The sequence below is a fragment of the Delphinus delphis genome, chromosome 2 (genome assembly GCF_949987515.2).
Source record: "Delphinus delphis chromosome 2, mDelDel1.2, whole genome shotgun sequence".
In the NCBI taxonomy this organism is placed as follows: domain Eukaryota; kingdom Metazoa; phylum Chordata; class Mammalia; order Artiodactyla; family Delphinidae; genus Delphinus; species Delphinus delphis.
Window position 1 is genome coordinate 64,861,411 of NC_082684.1, and position 18,579 is coordinate 64,879,989.

Consider the following 18,579-nt stretch of genomic DNA (forward strand, 5'->3'; position numbering starts at 1 on the left):
ATAAGCTGCGCGGGTAAAGTGTGAGGTCAATCTGCGGCCAGACTAACTGGCTTTGAAAAGGCCGGTTACCTAAACTCCTCGTGCCTCGGTTTCCTCATTTGTAAAATGGAGATAATAATGGTTCCTGCCTCATGGAGCTGTTATGAATAGTGAATGAGGTAATATTTGGGAGGCACACAGAACAGTGTCAGGCACGTACACATGTTTGTTCAGTAAATAAATGTGCCTCCCGAGTTTCATGAGTTCTAGTTCTGACTTGCTGTGTGTCATTCCTTTCATTCAGCAGATATATTTTTCTAAGTGCTGAAATCCAAATGTGAATATAAGATCTGGTTTCCTAGAAAGTTCTTTAACTTTTTCTTTTTCCAACATAGTTACCTTGTCCCACGTTAAGACTCCTCAGAGCGACTGGGAATTGCAAGTAAAGTGTTTCCTGGTTTCTCTTAAGAACGTTGCTTCAAGGCATTTTTCTTGACATGTTTTGATTGGTAACTATATATTTTTGTATATTACTCAATAAAATCTTGTCTTACCAACTGTATTTAAGTTATCATGGCTTCCCTCAAGTATTTTAGGATTCATTCCAGATGAGAATTTAAAGCCAACCATATTTAATTCTCTGACAATCCTGTGGTCACAGACATTCTTTTTTTGTATTCGGTTCAAGCCTTTAGAGAGCTACATGTAAAGTTTTATTTACTGATAAGTCTGTTTCTCACATCAAAGGAAGTTAAACTTCCCTACCCCCATATTGCCTTAAGGATTACTCTTGAATTTGTTTTTCTATAGGAATAAGGTAACTTCTAGGTCAATATGATAACTTCCAGGGTTAATGACTTCTACCGAAGACTTGTGGGCAGGGTGACTCAGGGCAGGTGACCGCTGCTCACCTTCCCCTTAACCCGGAAATTAAATGAGAGAATATGTGTAAATTGCCACCTGAAATGCTCCCTGGCTTCATGGGTCTTCCGGAAATGGCAGTTGTTAACGATTTGAGGAAAGGCAGCGGAATGGATACGGTTAAATGCCTGTGTTAATGTCCCCAACCCAGGGCCTGGCTGACTTCTGCGGATTTCATAATTGCAAGGAAGCCCTTACTGAGTACATTTCTCTGGTGACTGGGGTAGTGATGGGGGAGGGCTTTCCCGTGCCGGTTCCCTCCGCGGGCTGCCGGGCTGTGTGCTCGGGTGTGGGCTGGCTGCCACCCTCACGCAGCGCACGTAGCCCTGTCACTCAGCCGTCACCCCGCTGGCCGGGAGCCAGGCCTCTGCGGGAAGCGCCGCCTTCCCAAACCCAAACAGCCTGTATTGCTGTGTCGATGTTCCGGGGCCTGTTTACTGTGCTTAATTGCAGGACTCTGCTTGAATCCCCTCCAAGGAGAGGAATTAAGCAGAATTCGAATAGGAGTGACAATAGTCTCTTAAATTCCTGGCCTCTGAGAGTTTCAGTGGCTTCTGGGGAAGGGTGATTCATTCAAGTTCAGGGTGATTTACTCAGGTTCATGCACGAAGTACAGGATCCCCTGAAATAGAATCTTGATCTCGTTCAGTTAGACCTTACAAGCCCGTGAATCCTTTGTGACCTTATGCATGCATGTGTGTGTGTGTGTGTGTGTGTGTGTGTGTGCATCTATGCATATTTCTGAGAGTGGGTGTGGGAGCCCAGCTCTTTAATGTAAGAATCTCAAGGAGCTAAGAGAACTGAGTAGAAGGTTTCAGAGTCTTGATAGTTGTTGATAGTTGGTTGAATGATCCCAAAGTTAGGATCAAGTTCATAGTAAAGAGGGGCATTGGTGAAAAAGGTCTCCCCGAGGACAGGATTTCAGGTGAATATGGTAAATTCCCTGCCCTTCTAGGCAGGATGCTCTTGCCTGATCAGGAGGAACCAGCAGGCCTACTTCACCAGAGCAACTGAGAGTTGCTTATATCAATAACTTCTGATTTTTCATTTTCAGAATTACTGAAGCTCCTGCATTTCAGCAAAGTTCAGGTATGGGGGCATAATGATTATTGCTCTAAATTGGAGGTGAGGTTATATGTGGCAGAGTTCTGGGTACGTGGGTTCAGGGAGGGGAATTTTTAGTGTGGATTTAGGGCACACGAGGAAGGCAGAAGTTCCCAGGATAGAAACAGAATAGTAGAAGACATTTTAGTGAAAAACTTGGGGTTCGTTTTCAAGATTACTTACCTGATGGATATTAACTGATGTTCTGAATCTTCTGAATTGTGTGGTCAGATGCTGAAACTTTGGGAAGGGGAACGTGGTAGCTGGACACAGCTCTTGCTTTTGCCCACCAAAAGCATATTCCCCATTTCTCCCTCATTTTGTTACATCAGTCTTTAACTAGGGCACTAGGAGGAAGGAACTAGCTAGGCTTGCTCTTAACTAACAAGACAGATAACAAGCAAGATGCCAAAATAACTAGTGACAGTTTGCACACTTGTTTCCTTAAAGTGCCTACGTTATCTCCAGCTAATTTCTTTATGCCAATCTAGATGACATGAGAATGAATATAAAGACTCTAAAGCACTTTTTCTGCTTATGAGCTGTTCATCACACTGAGAGCTTGCTTTTTTGTAAGAGGCTGGCCGCAAGGTGAACTCTTGTTTAGTGACATTTTCTTGAAACTGTTGAAGAAAGCTTTGCATAGTTGCAACTATGTTGTAAAGATGCGTTGTAAATATTGGAGGAATTTAAGTGATTTAGGTAATATATATATATTTTTTTAAATTTTTATTGAAATATAGTTGATTTACAATATCATGTTAGTTTCAGGTGTACAAGTGATTCCCTTACACACACATACACACACACACATATTCTGTTTTAGATTCTCTTCCATTATAGGTTCTTACAAGATATTGAGTAGAGTTCCCTGTGTTATGCAGTGCGTGCTTGTTGGTTATCTATTTTATATATAGTCGTGTGTATATTTTAATCCTAAACTCGTAATTTATCCCCCACCCCTTCCCCTTTGGTAACCATAAGTTTGTTTTCTATGTCTATGAGTCTATCTCTGTTTGGTAAATAAGTTCATTCGTATCATTTTTTAAGATTCCACATGTAAGTGATATCATATGATTTTTGTCCGATTTAGGTAATATAAACTGGACCCATTTCTGACCAGAAAACTTCAGCTTTTACATTTGCTTAGCTGTTTTTCCAAGCTAAACAAGGTGCATGGCCTTGTGTATTTCTTCTCAAGTCTTTACACATCTAATACTCTATGTGGTTAGCGTCTTATGGTAAAGAGAGGAGGGATCCTGGGCCCCCATTGCTATATCCAGAGCGGACATGGGGGAAGGACTTGAGGGGAGAGAGGTTTGGCAGAGGCCTGTGCAATGTGGATGGCACTGAAGGATGAAGGATACATCTGAGCCTGGTAAAGAGAAATGGGGAAGGTGCCTCCTTGTAGCTCAGGAAGTAACACAGAGTAGCTTGATCTCTTGGGAGAGCCTCAGACAGTGATCTCAAAATCCAGCCTGATATGTTTTTTTGTGGCCCTGATTTAACAATCGGGATAAAAAATATACAGGAGAGTTTACATACAAATCCGGTTCAGTTCCCTGCTACTGTCCTAAAATCTGAAGATTTTGTAACACCGGCCCCTCATTGCCAAGGTTAGAAAATTCCCTAGTTGTAGTTAGCATGGTACACACTCTAGAGTTTTGACACATATATACCTGGTTGGCTTCAATTTTTTATGTTACTTGCAAGGGCCACAGGCTATATGAGTTTGCCAGCCCCGGGTTCGAAGCTACAAAGCACTTAGGTAGGATCGGATCCCTGAAGGGGAGACATTCTGAAGCCCCAGTGGAGGGGAAGACAAAAACATGCACATCATCAGTTTTAAAAATAGCTGACATTAAGCAGCATTTAGTGTGTGCCAGGCCTTGCACTGTTTTACACGGATTGTCACCGTCAATCCTCATAAACCCATTTTTCAGATGAGAAAACTGAGGTGTGAAGAGGTTAAGTACAGGTTATTCTGTGTTTAGGTTACATTTTATTAAAATATGCTTTGCTAGGGACCGTTCGTAATTCAAAACAAATCCTTACCAAGATTGGCTGGTATTTCTGCTTCACGGTTAGAGGGGCCTAGCATTTGGCCATGGACCAAAATACCAGTTTAAAGGTCACTCAGCCTGGCAGTTTTGAAGTTATGCTATTCTTGACAAATTTTTAAAAATGGGTTCATATTTATTGCAAATTTGGTAAGTAAAATAAGACTTGATTACTATTTTAATTTGCTGAGTTAAACTTTATGTAAAACGTCACTCTCTTTTTTAAGATCAAGTCATACTAGTGACTGACGCTGAAGTCATGAGTGATGTAAAATACGTTTCTATGAAACGTCTATGTTGTTGATTGTTTTTAGAGAAGTGGTGAATCTGAGTGGAGGCTGGGATAGGACAGATGTGTCCCCTTCCCACCCATGAATGACAGTGGAGGTCAATGATGCCAGTTTTTTGAAATGGTGTATATATGCGATCAAACTTGTTTCAATTAAGAACATTCTGTTTAGGCACTGGGATGGAAATCCTGGACTTTCCTCTTTCAACTTTACCTTTGGGATTGATGAGATACGGCTTTTTATGAAGCCAATTCAGTAATACCCCTTAACAGAAACTGTTTTCTTTCCACCTGTGGCATTTGGCGAGCAGATTTTGTTACTTGGGTTTGGCTGTCAAAGTTCTATATGTCTGGGGCTTCCCTGGTGGCGCAGTGGTTGAGAGTCCGCCTGCCGATGCAGGGGACACGGGTTCGTGCCCTGGTCCGGGAAGATCCCACGTGCCGCGGAGCGGCTGGGCCCGTGAGCCATGGCCACTGAGCCTGCGCATCCGGAGCCTGTGCTCCGCAACGGGAGAGGCCACAACAGTGAGAGGCCCGCGTACCGCAAAAAAAAAAAAAAGTTCTATAGGTCTGTGTACATTTTCAAAGAATCCTTATACATTTACTGCCTGAACGTGGCCGCCTAGGTATCCAGAGCACGTATCTCTGGTCTAGAGCCAGTTTGGGAGCCTGGGAGGGGTTCACCCCTCTCCACTCATTTCCTTTTGCTACATAGCTATGGAGAAGCCTCTGGGCATGGTGCGGGGGGGTGGGGGGTGTCCACGATGGGGCCGTAGGAAGGGATGGTGAATACATAAGGGGACATGTGGAGTTATCTGCCCATCCAAGAATAGAAGTATAGGACTAAATTGTATGTGCTATTGCAGGTCACACTAACATATTATTAAACTTGTATAGATTTCAAATATTAATCTAGTCCGCAAGTTCTGGCAAATAAAAAGTCGGCGATAAGTGAGACTTCCTCCTGATGGGTGTCGGTGTTATTGCGCAGCGTGTTTGTCACATGATCACTGAAGTACTCTGGTGATGTTCTTATTGTCCTGGAGCGTTCTCCTCCTCTGTACACTCTAACTCCCTTGCTGGCTTGATGAGGTTTGGATAGCAGCTCTGTAGAACTAACTGATCAGTTTCCAGGGTTTGTTTCTGCCCCGTGCATGATTTGGCATAGAAACGCATGACGTTATTGAAGTGAGCCTTGCTTCTCAGCGCATCCTTAGCCTCCTGGTTTTAGACTGTGTCAAAACCCAACAGATACTGGGAATGTGCCCAAGCCAAGACCCATCTCCTGTGGCTCTTGTCCAGAAAACACTGATAAAATTGGCCTGTGTAGTTTCAACAGGCCCACTGAGGCTCACAGTGATTTGCTTGCGTTGTTTTGAACTTGATGCTATGGTTTCAGGAACCAGGAGAGAAGGTGAAGATTCACTCTGGCCAGAAAAATTCTCTCTATTTCTCTCCCTTAAGCAATCTGATACTTTGCTGACACTTAGGAGTTTTGTCCTAGTGATAAGTCCCCTGGAATGTGCTAGCTCCTTCTCTACGGGTGGGTTTTATAGATGCAGCAGTACATACAAAAGGACGTACTTTTTTGAGTTTGTGTCTCTTTTTATCAGTATTTGCTCCAAGCTGAGTCCTGAGGCAGTTAAGCACTTCCTAATGCCCTGAAGAACTCTGTTGCTGCTTCCGGGGTTGATGCTTAGATAGAGTCTGAGATCTTCTTGGACCATCAGAGGCTGGGTAACCCAAGCCATTTTTTACAGGAAAGAAACAAGCCTGGGATCACATGATTAGTTGCAGAGTAAATTAGATGGCAGACATCCAGACCACTGACCTTTTCCTTAGAGTAAAGCTGTTTAAGAATATAAGATTATGTAGCATTTCTTTTGAATTGTATTTTATTTACTTTTTATACAGCAGGTTCTTATTAGTTATCTATTTTATGCATTTTAGTGTATACATGTCAATCCCAATCTCCCGATTCATCCCATCACCACCACCTCCCCCCGCCACTTTCCCCCCTTGGTGCCCATACGTTTGTTCTCTACATCTGTGTCTCTGTTTCTGCCCGATTATGTAGCACTGATGGAGTACTTTTTCTTCTTTTCAGAGCTTCACAGTGGGGAGAGGCTGAGTTGGTAGGGAATTCAGCCTATAATTGTTTGTGGCTTAAGTGACTTTCATTATTGGCTCAGTGGTGGCTCTTATAATCCTAATAGCTGCTTCCAGGGATGGGTAATTCCCTAGTCATTACAGGCGACTTCATTTATCTCTTCTTCCCCAGCTAGACTCATCATTTCTGTCTGCTACCAATCACCTTTCCCCAAGCCATCCTTTGCTTGGTGGTACCAACATTTGTTAAATCTCGATTGGAGTAGCCTCAGAATTCCGCCTCTGAAAGATGTTCAAGCTCACAGCCTAACTTCAGCTCTCAGATGACACTGCATTGACATTTTAGACATTCAAAGGCAGGATATGGGGATTGCTAGCTGTATAGGGATACAATGCTTGAGAGAGACGGTGATTTAAGCCTTAAGATCCACGTAAAGCCAAGTTACTATTCAGCCTTATTTTTGTTGTAGTGTGCAAGAAGCCTTTCAAGTACATGCCTAGCTCGTGTCTTCGTGTTACCACTGGGAGTGACTTGGCACCCATGGTTTTGAAGCTGATTCATTGAGCCACTAGTGTTATTAGTTTGGACTCTACCTGACTGGTTGTTTTACCAGTGAAACAGCCTTGCCATTTATGAAGGAAAATGTGAACTGGATCGCTACATGTATGTTTGAAGATATGCTTTAAAATGACAAAAATCTCTATTGATCTAGGCAGAAAGTAAACTTACTGTTTAGAGGAAAGAGCTGTTTGCTATTCATTCATTTATCAAATTTTAAAACAACACAAAAAGGGAACTCCCTGGCAGTCCAGTGGTTAGGACTCCGCGCTGTCGCTGCTGAGGGCCTGGGTTCAATCCCTGGTTGGGGAATTAAGATCCCACAAGCCCCGCGGTACTCCCCTCCCCTCCAAGAAAAAAATCAAATTTAATCAGATACCTTCTGTGCGTCAGGAACTGTTCTAGACACTAAGAATACATCAGCAAACAAAACAGAAAAAATATCCTTTTTCTCCTCTTGTGTTGACAATATCTTCCCTGCATGTATCTCATCCCTACAAAGATATTTTAGAAATAAGTCAGTGTCCTGTGGAAAGAACTGGCTTTTTACACTTTGTCTAATTTTTTCTACTCTTTGCTATAAATTTTCCAGGGAACAATTAGAGATTTGTTACCCTCTTCATAGTAATTCCCTAATAGTACTTGTTAGTAGGATTTTTAGTTTGGCTTCCTGCTTTATTTCTCCACCTGACTGATACAGGTAGCGCTTGGGCAAAAGGAAGAGAATTTCAGGTTATCATTTAATTTGATAATTGTCAGGAGGAGGAAGACAAGCATTGAAAAATGCATTAAGATGTGTCTGTGGCTTTTTCTATGAACTGGATCTGACTATCATCTATGCTGACAAGTCGGGGCACAGCTTCCATTGACCCTCCCCTCTTCTTTCTATCCTAAGCATTTTATTGTACAAGCCTAACCTTTTTCTCCTTCATCACTGGTTCCTGTCTCTTTGTAAATGCAAGTATCTTTAGCCATTGATTCAGTGATTCAGGGGCACTTGTCAATAATGCATAATCCCTAAACTCCAAACCTAGTGATTATGATTTTGTGGCTCTAGGGTGGGAACCCAGAACCTGCTTTTTCAAAAAGAAAGATTGAAGAAAGGCGGGGCATCCTAATGACAACCATAGATACTGTCCAAAATGTTCTAGAATTGTGGGAATATTGTTGAACTACTTTCCACTGGGCTGAGCCATAAGGTATAACTTGGCCGTTAATCATATACGCTGAAGAGTCCAAATTCATGTACTGTACGTGAAGTGAAGAAGCCAACAGTCAACTATGTCATGTGGCACCCAAGGAGACTGTGTTACTCAGCTGTTCACTGGTGGGAGAAGATTGGTTCAGCTTTGTTAACCAGCTTCCCTGGGATTTCTCCATAGGCGATGGTGGCTTGCTACCCAGGAAATGGAACAGGTTATGTTCGACATGTGGACAACCCCAGCGGTGACGGCCGCTGCATCACCTGCATCTACTATCTGAACAAGAACTGGGATGCCAAGGTACTTGGAATAATGGGAGTAGAGTGAGGGGTTAGGAACTATAGGAAAAGAATTCAGATGACTTAGAGGAAAGTTTGCAGTTCATAATCCCCACTGATGAATCCTTTCTATTTCATATTTTTTCTTTTTTCCTCTTACGGTGTTAGTACTAAAGTGGATGAGATGAAAATAATAGATATGAAGTTAATTTGATGGGAGTGGGTGGGTAGGGCCATTATTAGGTTATAGGTTATAATTTGATGGTTGATGAAGAGAAAATAATTTATAATTTTAGGAATGGGGATCAATTTCTTTAGTCTAATCCAGAGCTGATAGGATTCTTGAGTCTCAATGTGGAATAAGATACATACTTTTCCCTGCCAGGAGCAACACTGAGAGAATTTCACAAAAATAGAACTGTAGGATATTAAACTATCCCCAAGTGAGGTTTCCCACACAGTCCTCCCTCTTGGAGTAAAATGTCTCCCTGGTGGCCTCTTGCCATGGTTTACTATGGTTTGTGAATGCCAAAGGTTTCATGGCTTATTTTTATATTTTTGAACATATATATAGATAGAGATATGAAGTCTGGTTCCACGCTGACAAACATTTGTCTGGAATATGTATGCTTTCTGAAAGCTGGGGATGATTTAGGAGTCTGAGAAGTTGGAGGACTTTTCAGGCTTATTTGGCTTTTGAACCTTCTGCAACTCCTTTCACTATTCATTAGGCCAGATACTTGCTGTCATAAAGCAAGGATATTTTATCTGGGGTCAGAAAAACTAAGCCTGGGAAACCAGTGAATTAGTGACAAGGTTTGTGTCGGCTCCCTATTGGTAACGTGACTGAAATATATCCCTTAGTTGTCCTTTGAAATCTTGAAAGGTAGCGTTATAGGCAAGAGGGTAAAGTTGTCAGATCAGTGATGATAAATCACAAAGTATGAAATCATTCAAAAAATAGTTGAGTGCCTGCTAGCGCCGGGCATTGTGCTGTGAGGAAACGTCGACCTGTGAGGTCTGAATTCTACCTTGACGTGGTTATTCTAGTAGGACAGCTTGGGTGTACATGTAAAAAAAAGTAATTCAAGGAAGAGAGTGATATATGTCATGAAAGATAAGGTCGTCTGAGAGTTCAGAAAAAAGAGCATGTAACTTTCAACTGATGAAATCGGATAGGAGATAGAGGAGCTCAAAAGAAAGCTGTAAATTCTAATTGAAGGGGAGGTTATTGTGTGGTCCCTATCCTAGGGAGCTGTTAATATTAGACTGAACTCTATGAAATTGCTGGGGGGAGGGGCGGGAGGGGGTTATAGGTCAGAAACAGTCGAATATTGGCAATTCTGTATGATTTGACCTAGTAGTACTCCATGTTGTATCCATGGACTCCGTGATTATGAGGGTGGGAAGGCTTCATTTGGTGGGAAGTGAATAAGGAGATATGTCTAGCCAAATTTGAAATAACATTTAATACAAAGGATGAGGCTGAAGTAAAAATTTGGGAGTAACATGCGCTTGGAGTGGCGGCTGGAAGATGGCTTTGTTTCTAGATGAGGCTGACGTATCATTGATAATGACTATGTGTGAGGCAATAATCTCCCTTCTTTGTGGCCCTCAGCTACATGGTGGGGTCCTGCGGATATTTCCAGAAGGGAAATCGTTCATAGCGGATGTGGAGCCCATTTTTGACAGACTCTTGTTCTTCTGGTCAGACCGCAGGAACCCACATGAAGTCCAGCCTTCCTATGCAACCAGGTAACGGCCAGGGCCACGATTCCTCTTGAGAAGCTCCGTGTACAAACGCCCAGAGAATTCTCTAAACTTGTGTTCTATGCAGATGAGGGACCAACCACCCCCCAAAGCTCCTAGCAAACCTGTTTGAAGTCAATAAAAATTAAAGGAGAAATTTGGGGTTCTCTAGTACACAAACCTAACATCAGTTTGAACTATTAACAAATTGTTTTCCATTAGGTGAGCATCTTGGATTCCGAATTTCCCAGAGCATTTTTCTCTTCTCTCCTTTCTTCCCCCTACCCCCTTTAAAAAAAAAACCTAACGTTGAACCACCCCTGGAGAATGTTGGCTGCCACATAACAGGAATTCTGTCTGGTTAGCTCTGGATGAGTTTACAAGTTGCCAGTTGCAAGCAGAGAAAGAACCTCGAGAAGAGAAAGAGGAATTTGTAACACAACATTGTAAATCAACTCTACTCCGATACAAATTTAAAAGAAAAAAAAAAAAAGAAAGAGGAATTTGTTCTGATTTCTTTTCCTTTTTACCCTTTCCTGAGCTTAAAATTAGATTGGGCTTACTATACCCATCATGTCCCAACAATTGGATTTTTCAGACTTCTTTCTTTAGATCATGCATGGGGAGATTTTCAGAGTAACTGAACAATTTAGTATTGTTTACTATTAATCTGAAAACCCTTGATGTAATCTTAATTTCAGATTCTGCCTCTCATTTGCCTTTGTTTTATGGCCAAAGCAGGTGGTATTGGAGCTCTGTGGGGTGCAGCCTGAATTGGGAATAGCAGTTGGGCGCAGGGAGGAGAGAGGTTGGGTAGAAAGGTAATGCCTAAACCTTAACAAGACTGATTACATCAAAATCACAGGGGTTAACAGCTTAAGGTTTATGTGGCCCCTTCCAGAAATCACAGATCTGAGCCCCACATAGAGTTGCGTATGAAATACCAAATTGGGACGTGCCCTGGGTGAGCAGGTAACTGATTCTACCAGCAAAGCCTGCTTGTGGCTTCTTTAATGTTGTACAATAATTGGACCCTGTCATTTGTGCAGAATTCCCTCATTCTTCCTAAGTTCCTTTATGACCAGGGTCACAGGGGAAACATTAGCACATGCTGATGGGAAGCCTTTGGAAAAAGTCAGGTGCTATAGAAATTCCATTAACTAGTAATAATAATAAAATGCAACTTTTTGAAAACTCATGCATGAAATTACTCCTATTATAGTCTGTCCCATAGATGGGACGCAGTAGAAAGCTTGAGGCCATTGCATCGTTGCCTCAATGTCCAAAACTAAAGAAAAAAGCCAGGAGTTTTACGTGTCCCGTCATTTGATAAGTTATTCTTCAAAGCTTCACTCCTTTGTGCTCTCCCCATCAGCTTAGGTATCTCAGTCTTTAGCAGAATGACTCCCTTCTAGCCCTTTCTGTGTAGATCATCTTAACCTGTTACATTATTTGTCAAATTTCCTTTCCTGCCTGCTAGAGCCTGAGCTCCTTGAGTAAGAGGCTGATGTATTCACATGACCATTTGAATTCCCATCGCCCAGGATAATGCCTGGAGCATACATGGAATTCCTTAAATGTTTTATTACATTTAAATAGACTTGAAACCAGAGAAGTTTATTTTAAATTAAAATTGGGATGGACCTCTGATAATAGGAAAAGTTTTAAATGTTGGCTTTACAAATGACTGTTATGTGAAATTCATAGTATTTATTTTTGGTAGTATTTTTAAACCTCTTTTCTAATATCTACTTATCTTTCACAGATATGCCATGACTGTTTGGTACTTTGATGCTGAAGAAAGGGCAGAAGCCAAAAAGAAATTCAGGAATTTAACTAGTATGTGTTTGATAATTTTCTGTGACTTTTGACCAAGTCAATCCTTGACTTTTATTCGAGATTTTTATGTATATTCTAATATACTCTGTTCAGTCTCAGCCGTATGTATATGCAGGACTGCATATATATATATGATGACAGCCTGGTGGACTTAATTCTGAAACCCTGGCCTTAGCTCTTCTGGAAAAATCAGAAAAAATGCGAAGGACATCCCCTGTGACTGTCACTGATTGTGTGACAGTTTATAATAGATGGGAAACAGTTAACTTTTGATCGTTAATGTTTGTCCGTCAAACATAATGTTAAATTTTGCCCATGATTTTGGCACATTGCAAAGGAAATACAGTGGATCCCAACAACGACGGTTAATTTGTTATATTGGTACGGGACTGTGACTCTCATTAAAAAAACTGGGCTCATGTAATATAAACTGAATATGACGTAAGGTCATTCCTGTCCCCTCCAACCAGTATTGTAAAGCAGCGTTTCCGAAAATACATTGTATTGAAAGCCAAGTCAGTTTGCGGGAAGGTAAAATTCCTGGTCCCCAAATGTGGGAAATGTTATATACTGTATCTCTTTCTTGAAGAGTCACAGTGCTTGTGGGCATATTAATCAAGAAAAATTAATCTAAGAAATCTTAAAGATGTATGTAACATTGCCTAACCCATGATCCATTTGGACTGTCTACCTAGCAAATCCCAAAGAAAACACATTTTGCTAAGCCCTGTCAGGAGGCACTCTGCTCAACTTTGTTCTGTAAGATGGGAAGCATTTGCCGGAGGCTTTTGGGGTGACATTTGTGACATGAAAGTCATCAGATCTGGTTCCTTACCCTCTTCATTTTCTTTTCTCTTCCCAACCCAGGGAAAACTGAACCTGCCCTCACTGAGGAGTGACCCTGATCTGAAATCCGCTGGCCTCATTCATTTTAGTAACAGTTCCTGAATTCACTTTTAAGAGTTGAGATCCAAAGAAGGCCACTTCTTTAGTGACTCGGTGATGAGAACCCCCCTATTGCTTGCATCATTCACATCCCTGTCTTGCGTACGGTACTTTGTGTTTTCTTGCCAAGACTCCATCTACCTTCAGACACTCTCTTTGCCAGATGAACTCATTTGCTAACTCCAGAAATACCTGCAGACGACCTAGCTGGCCAGCGGTTTCATTGTCAGATTTGGTAATCCTGGGTATCAAAGCAAGAACCTGGAAGCACAGGCGAGGGACTGAATCTTACTTGCACTTTATGTACACTTCCTGATTTGAAAGGAGGAGGTTTGCAAAGAAGTTAGACGGTGATAGATGCCACAGAGAGGCATCACTGAAGCCTTAACAGCAGGAAACAGAAATTTGTGTCATCTGAACAATTTCCAGATGTTTTTAATCCAGGGCTGTTGGGGTTTCTGGAGGATTATCACAACCTAATGACGTTATTACCTCTAGAAAGGGCTGCTGTCATAGTCATCAATTTCTAAATATCCTGTGGGTGGACACTCCTTTTTCCTGGTCCTGCAAATTGGACTTGCTGCCTCTGCCCCATTTTGCTGAAAATATGACTTTCTGATCAAAGATGACAACACCATTTATTTTCTATTTTCACTTCTGACTTAGAGAACCTCATTCATTCATTGTTCTGGTTGCTTTGTTGAAATGAAATCTGAATTTAAATCAAGGGGAAAAAATCTTCCTGGTAGTTTAGAGCCAACAGCCTCTGATAATGGTGTCAAAAGACCTGGGTCTACTGATATACAATAAACGTGTGCATCTTGAATGATTTAAGATTGGAGATGGAGTTGGAAATGTGGGCATTCCTGTTTTTCAGTTTTCCTTTCTAATGAGCTCACCCTTCTTCTTTAACAAAATAAGAAAATCACAAAAACTAGGGCACTGTATTTTAAAAAGGAAATGGAAATAAAACAAAAAATCCTGAAAAGCTGCTTGAGTTCTTCCACATTTTCTGACCCTAGTAGCCTCTTTTCAACAGATTTGACTTCAGATCCACTGTGGTTGGCAGTGTGGCCAGAATCATGGAATTTGCTAGAACTGTGGGAAGCTCTGCTCCTACAGTAAGCACAGATTCTGCTGCCTCAAGAACTCTCTATTGAGCTCCTGTTTTATGCAAGTTACTTTTCTTAGTTTTCAACTCCATTTTCATATTTTTTAAATCCTTGTAATTTCTTGTTTGAAAATCCCATGAACATTAAGGGGCCAGAAATATTTTCTTTGGTCACTGACAGATATATAGACTTTCCAGGAAAGAAGCATATTTTTGTGTGTGTGTGTCTGGTTTGGAAAATTTCCAGATAAGACTTGTCTTCATTCTCACGACTGCTCTGTTTTTTTTCTGTAGTACTCATCACCTCCTAACTTACTGTGTAATTTACTTATTTATTATGTTCATTGTCTGGTATCCTTCCTCTAGAGTGTAAGCACAATGAAGACAGGGATTTTTGTATGTTTTTAATCAATGGAATGTATTCCCAGCACCTAAAATAGTGCCTGGCACATAGTAAGGGCTCAGTAAATACTTGTTGAATAAACTCACTCTCCTGCTGTAGCATTTTTTTTTTTTTTTTTTTTTTTTTTTTTCCGGTACGCGGGCCTCTCACTGTTGTGGCCTTTCCCGTTGCAGAGCACAGGCTACGGACGTGCAGGCTCAGCGGCCATGGCTCACGGGCCTAGCTGCTCCGCGGCATGTGGGATCTTCCCGGACCGGGGCACGAACCCATGTCCCCTGCATCGGCAGACGGACTCTCAACCACTGCACCACCAGGGAAGCCCCATTTTTTTGTTTTTTAATTTATTTATTTTGTTTTGGCTGCGTTAGGTCTCTGTTGCTGCGCGCGGGCTTTTCTCTAGTGGCGGCAGGCGGGGACTGCTCTTTGTTGCAGTGCGAGGGCTTCTCATTGCAGTGGCTTCTCTTGTTGTGGAGCACGGGCTCTAGGCACCCGGGCTTCAGTAGTTGTGGCACATGAGCTCAGTAGTTGTGGCGCATGGGCTTAGTTGCTTTGCGGCATATAGGATCTTCCCGGACCAGGGCTCGAACCCGTGTCCCCTGCATTGGCAGGCGGACTCCCAACCGCTGCACCACCAGGGAAGCCCCTGTCGTCACGTTTTAATGGTTTGATTCATTTCCTCCATCTTGGGCAGGAAGGGCTCGCTAGAAGTTTTGCACATACGTCTTTCTCTTATTGTTGACCTGTAAATTTAGGCTCAGAAAACTAGAAAGCTTTGGTCACAGTGTCCTCTCCTGTCTGTTTGCCTCTTTGAAGAGGTCATTGACCACAATGAATCTGAAGATTGAACCAAGAGGATTCTGCCCTCTGTGTCCAGGGACCGTGGGAGTAACATAAGAGTAGCTTCATATAGGACAGACTACATTCCTCCTTCAGAACAATTTCAAAACACTTCAGCAAGAGAGAATGGAAGAAGGTTATTTATTAGGGATTTTATATTCCCTAAAATGGTAGCTAAGTTTTTTACATGATTACTAATGTCATGAGAATGATAATGATGATATTCTGAAGGAATATCATGTTGTTCCAATAGTATGTCTTGTATCTTTCATTTTAGTCAATATTTTGACTTGCCAGAAGATCAGACCTCGTAGGCCTTGCTTATTCCTTCCAGACAAAGGTCCTATAACCTAATAAACTATATATCAAGTCAATTTTTAATGCACTGATTCTTTTCATGGCTGAATTTGAGTCCTGAAAAATACAACTAATAGTGACTGCTTTTTGCTCCTCTCTGTGACAGCACACTTAGGGGACGACTTAGCCCTGATGAAGAAACATTATTTAGCAAATAATCGGATCAATTTCTTTTATATTCCTGGCAATGACATGTTAAGAGCCTACCTCAGTGTTACGTCACCTACATAGTGCAGAGTCCTTGGCAGGAGATTAAATTTTGAACCAAAGATCCAATTTCATGGAAATAAAAAGTGTTACCTAAGTGCATTAAATAGGTCTTCAGTGGAGTAGTTAATACCAATTAAATGCTGGGCTGTCTGGATCATGAATTATCCATTCAGATATGATTTGGGTTTTCTTCTTTAAATCAGGTTTTTTAGAGGCTGGGTCATCCTAATTTCTTTTGGCCCTACGGTCTTGAAATTTCCTGTGATTTAGGAAGCAGTGATGGGAAATGCCATGCTGGGTCAGCAGTTTATATAAAATAGGGGTTTGGACATGTCAGGTACTTTTATATTTGATCAACTATGAGGACAAGCCCAAGGAATGTACTTGGTAAAGTTATTTTAAATAAAAGTAATACAAAATTGACTTAGCTTCAGTCTTGACTCTTTTGAATGGCATGAAAAGAATACTGGTTAGCCAGATGGTTAGAGACTATTGTCAAAACAGAATGGAAATAAATAGTTCTTTTCAAGATGAAGCTGGTTATAGTTGAACTCTTGGCTAATATATGCTGGTTTATGTTTAAGACCCACTCTGGCTTCAGATCGACTCTACTCCCATCCAAAAGTGATTTTTTAATATGTTGCTATCTTTCCTTGTTGATAGGTTAGATCCTTTGAGATCCTGGACTTACTGTGGCTTATCTTCTCTTTACATTTGCAAGGCCAAGGTCAGAGGTTCGTGTCCTGATGTAGTGCAGTCGGTAAGATGACTCTGCATACTCAGAGAATAAGCTCTATGCCAGGCTTGTGCTACGCGCCCTCACATGTTTATTCCTTGCAGCTTTGAGACAGCTCTTCCTCTTTTCAGATGAGGAAACAGACTCAGAGCAATTAGATGGCTTGTCAGACATTACATGGTGAAGGAATAGCACACTCAAGACTTCCAGCTCCTCAGTATTTGCTCTCTTTGCTGTCTCCTTCCTGCAGAGGAGATGCCAGACAAAAGCAGGAATGAGTCGAGTTGGAAGAGGGGAATCTTTAAGTGCTTGCCGCCTGATGTTTTTACATGAGGTTTGGGTTATCAACGAGGGTCTCATGCCCAGTATCCTGAAGGAATGTCAGTTATTCAGTAGAAACCACATGAGCAGAAAACATCAGTGTCATAGTTGAATACTCCCTTGTCTTTGCAATGGGATCTCTGCTGCATGCCTCCCAGGATCGTGGAGGAAGTATGGGCGACATTGGCCTCCTGGCTAACCCTGGGCAGGAGCTGTATGGAGCGCGCCATTCCCCATAGAGCAGGGTTAAGCATTGTGGACCATCTGGAAGAAAAACAGATTGGGACTTCCTGGGTGTGGTTTGGAGGCCTCCCGGCAGGCCACAGTGCATGGGGACATTTGGACAGCGTCCAAGCTGCTGCCCTCATGTCCCTATGTTGATGCCCTCTGAGGGGAGGAAAGAAAACTTTTTTCTTTTTAATACACCTAACTTTCCAGTTTGGGCTTCAGGCGGAGATGACGGTGTGGTTCTGTTACTGACAGTTCTCCATCTGATACGTGGAAACCAAGAGAGGAGGCTAGGCAAGGCTCTGTCATCACCTCTAAGTGACACTGAGTGGAGATGTAGAAACATTTTTAATTCTCCAAAGCACTTGGACAGTCTCTTATCTAATCATTTTAAGGTGGCTTGTAGAAGGATGTCATTTTAATTTCTTTAAACACACAGCTCTTTTGCTTATTTAAATGCTCTGGAAGACTATGAATGTTGAAAAAGCACCAGATTTCTTTCTTTTTTGTTGTTGTTGTTTTTTTTTTGCAGTACGCGGGCCCCCTCACTGTTGTGGCCTCTCCCGTTGCGGAGCACAGGCTCTGGACGCGCAGGCTTGGTGGCCATGGCTCACGGGCCCAGCCGCTCCGCGGCACGTGGGATCTTCCCGGACCGGGGCACGAACCCGCGTCCCCTGCATCGGCAGGCGGACGCTCAACCACTGCGCCACCAGGGAAGCCCAGATTTCTTTCTTGAATTCTGTTCGATTGACCTTTGATAAACTTAGTACTTAGAAAAGTCAGCTTTTTTGGAAGAAGTTGCTGCTTGTGCTCCGAAGTGCTGAGATTTTTCAGAAATTTTATAAGACCATTCTGCGATTCTTTTTTTAAGGTTAGAGAAACATCTCAGATAGGGAATGGCAGTTGTGTTTTACTGTCACAATTTTGCATACAGATTTAAGATCAGTTGTGGAACAAAATTCATTGTTTACATTGGGTCATTAAAAATTCATTCAACAGGTAGTCTTTGTCTTGTGCCTATTTCTTGAAGGAAAAACGGCATATCCTTTATGACGGATGCAGGCGGATCCGTCATAAGGTAGAAGATTTGGGACTTCATTTATCATTTGTAATGGCAGTTAAATGGGAATGGGGTCTGGGTGTGGTAGGCCTGTTTTGAAGAGAGCTTTGGGAGCAGCCCAAATTCATGGCAGATCTCAAGATAAGCTATTGAGGGTGGGGTGGGGGTTTGGTTGGGGGCGGGTTCCTAGCGGCCAAGGGCTGGCTGCTTGCTGCCAGCTTCCTTCATCCTCAACCCAATTTAAGCATTTGCTAACTCTCTGGATTTTGAAAAATTCACTGG

At 42.1% G+C, this 18,579-nt stretch overlaps 1 protein-coding gene across 1 annotated transcript in view; it reads left to right on the top strand.

Moving 5' to 3' along the window:
* EGLN3 (egl-9 family hypoxia inducible factor 3) overlaps positions 1 to 18,364 on the top strand; it is a 32,203-nt gene extending 13,839 nt beyond the window's left edge. Inside the window, exons 2-5 of the mRNA XM_060004699.1 lie at positions 8,404 to 8,523; positions 10,120 to 10,256; positions 12,016 to 12,089; positions 12,957 to 18,364. Coding sequence (XP_059860682.1) covers positions 8,404 to 8,523; positions 10,120 to 10,256; positions 12,016 to 12,089; positions 12,957 to 12,988 — 363 coding nt within the window. The 3' untranslated portion in view covers positions 12,989 to 18,364. The remainder of the gene's footprint in view (positions 1 to 8,403; positions 8,524 to 10,119; positions 10,257 to 12,015; positions 12,090 to 12,956) is intronic.
* The last annotated feature ends 215 nt before the right edge of the window (positions 18,365 to 18,579 follow it).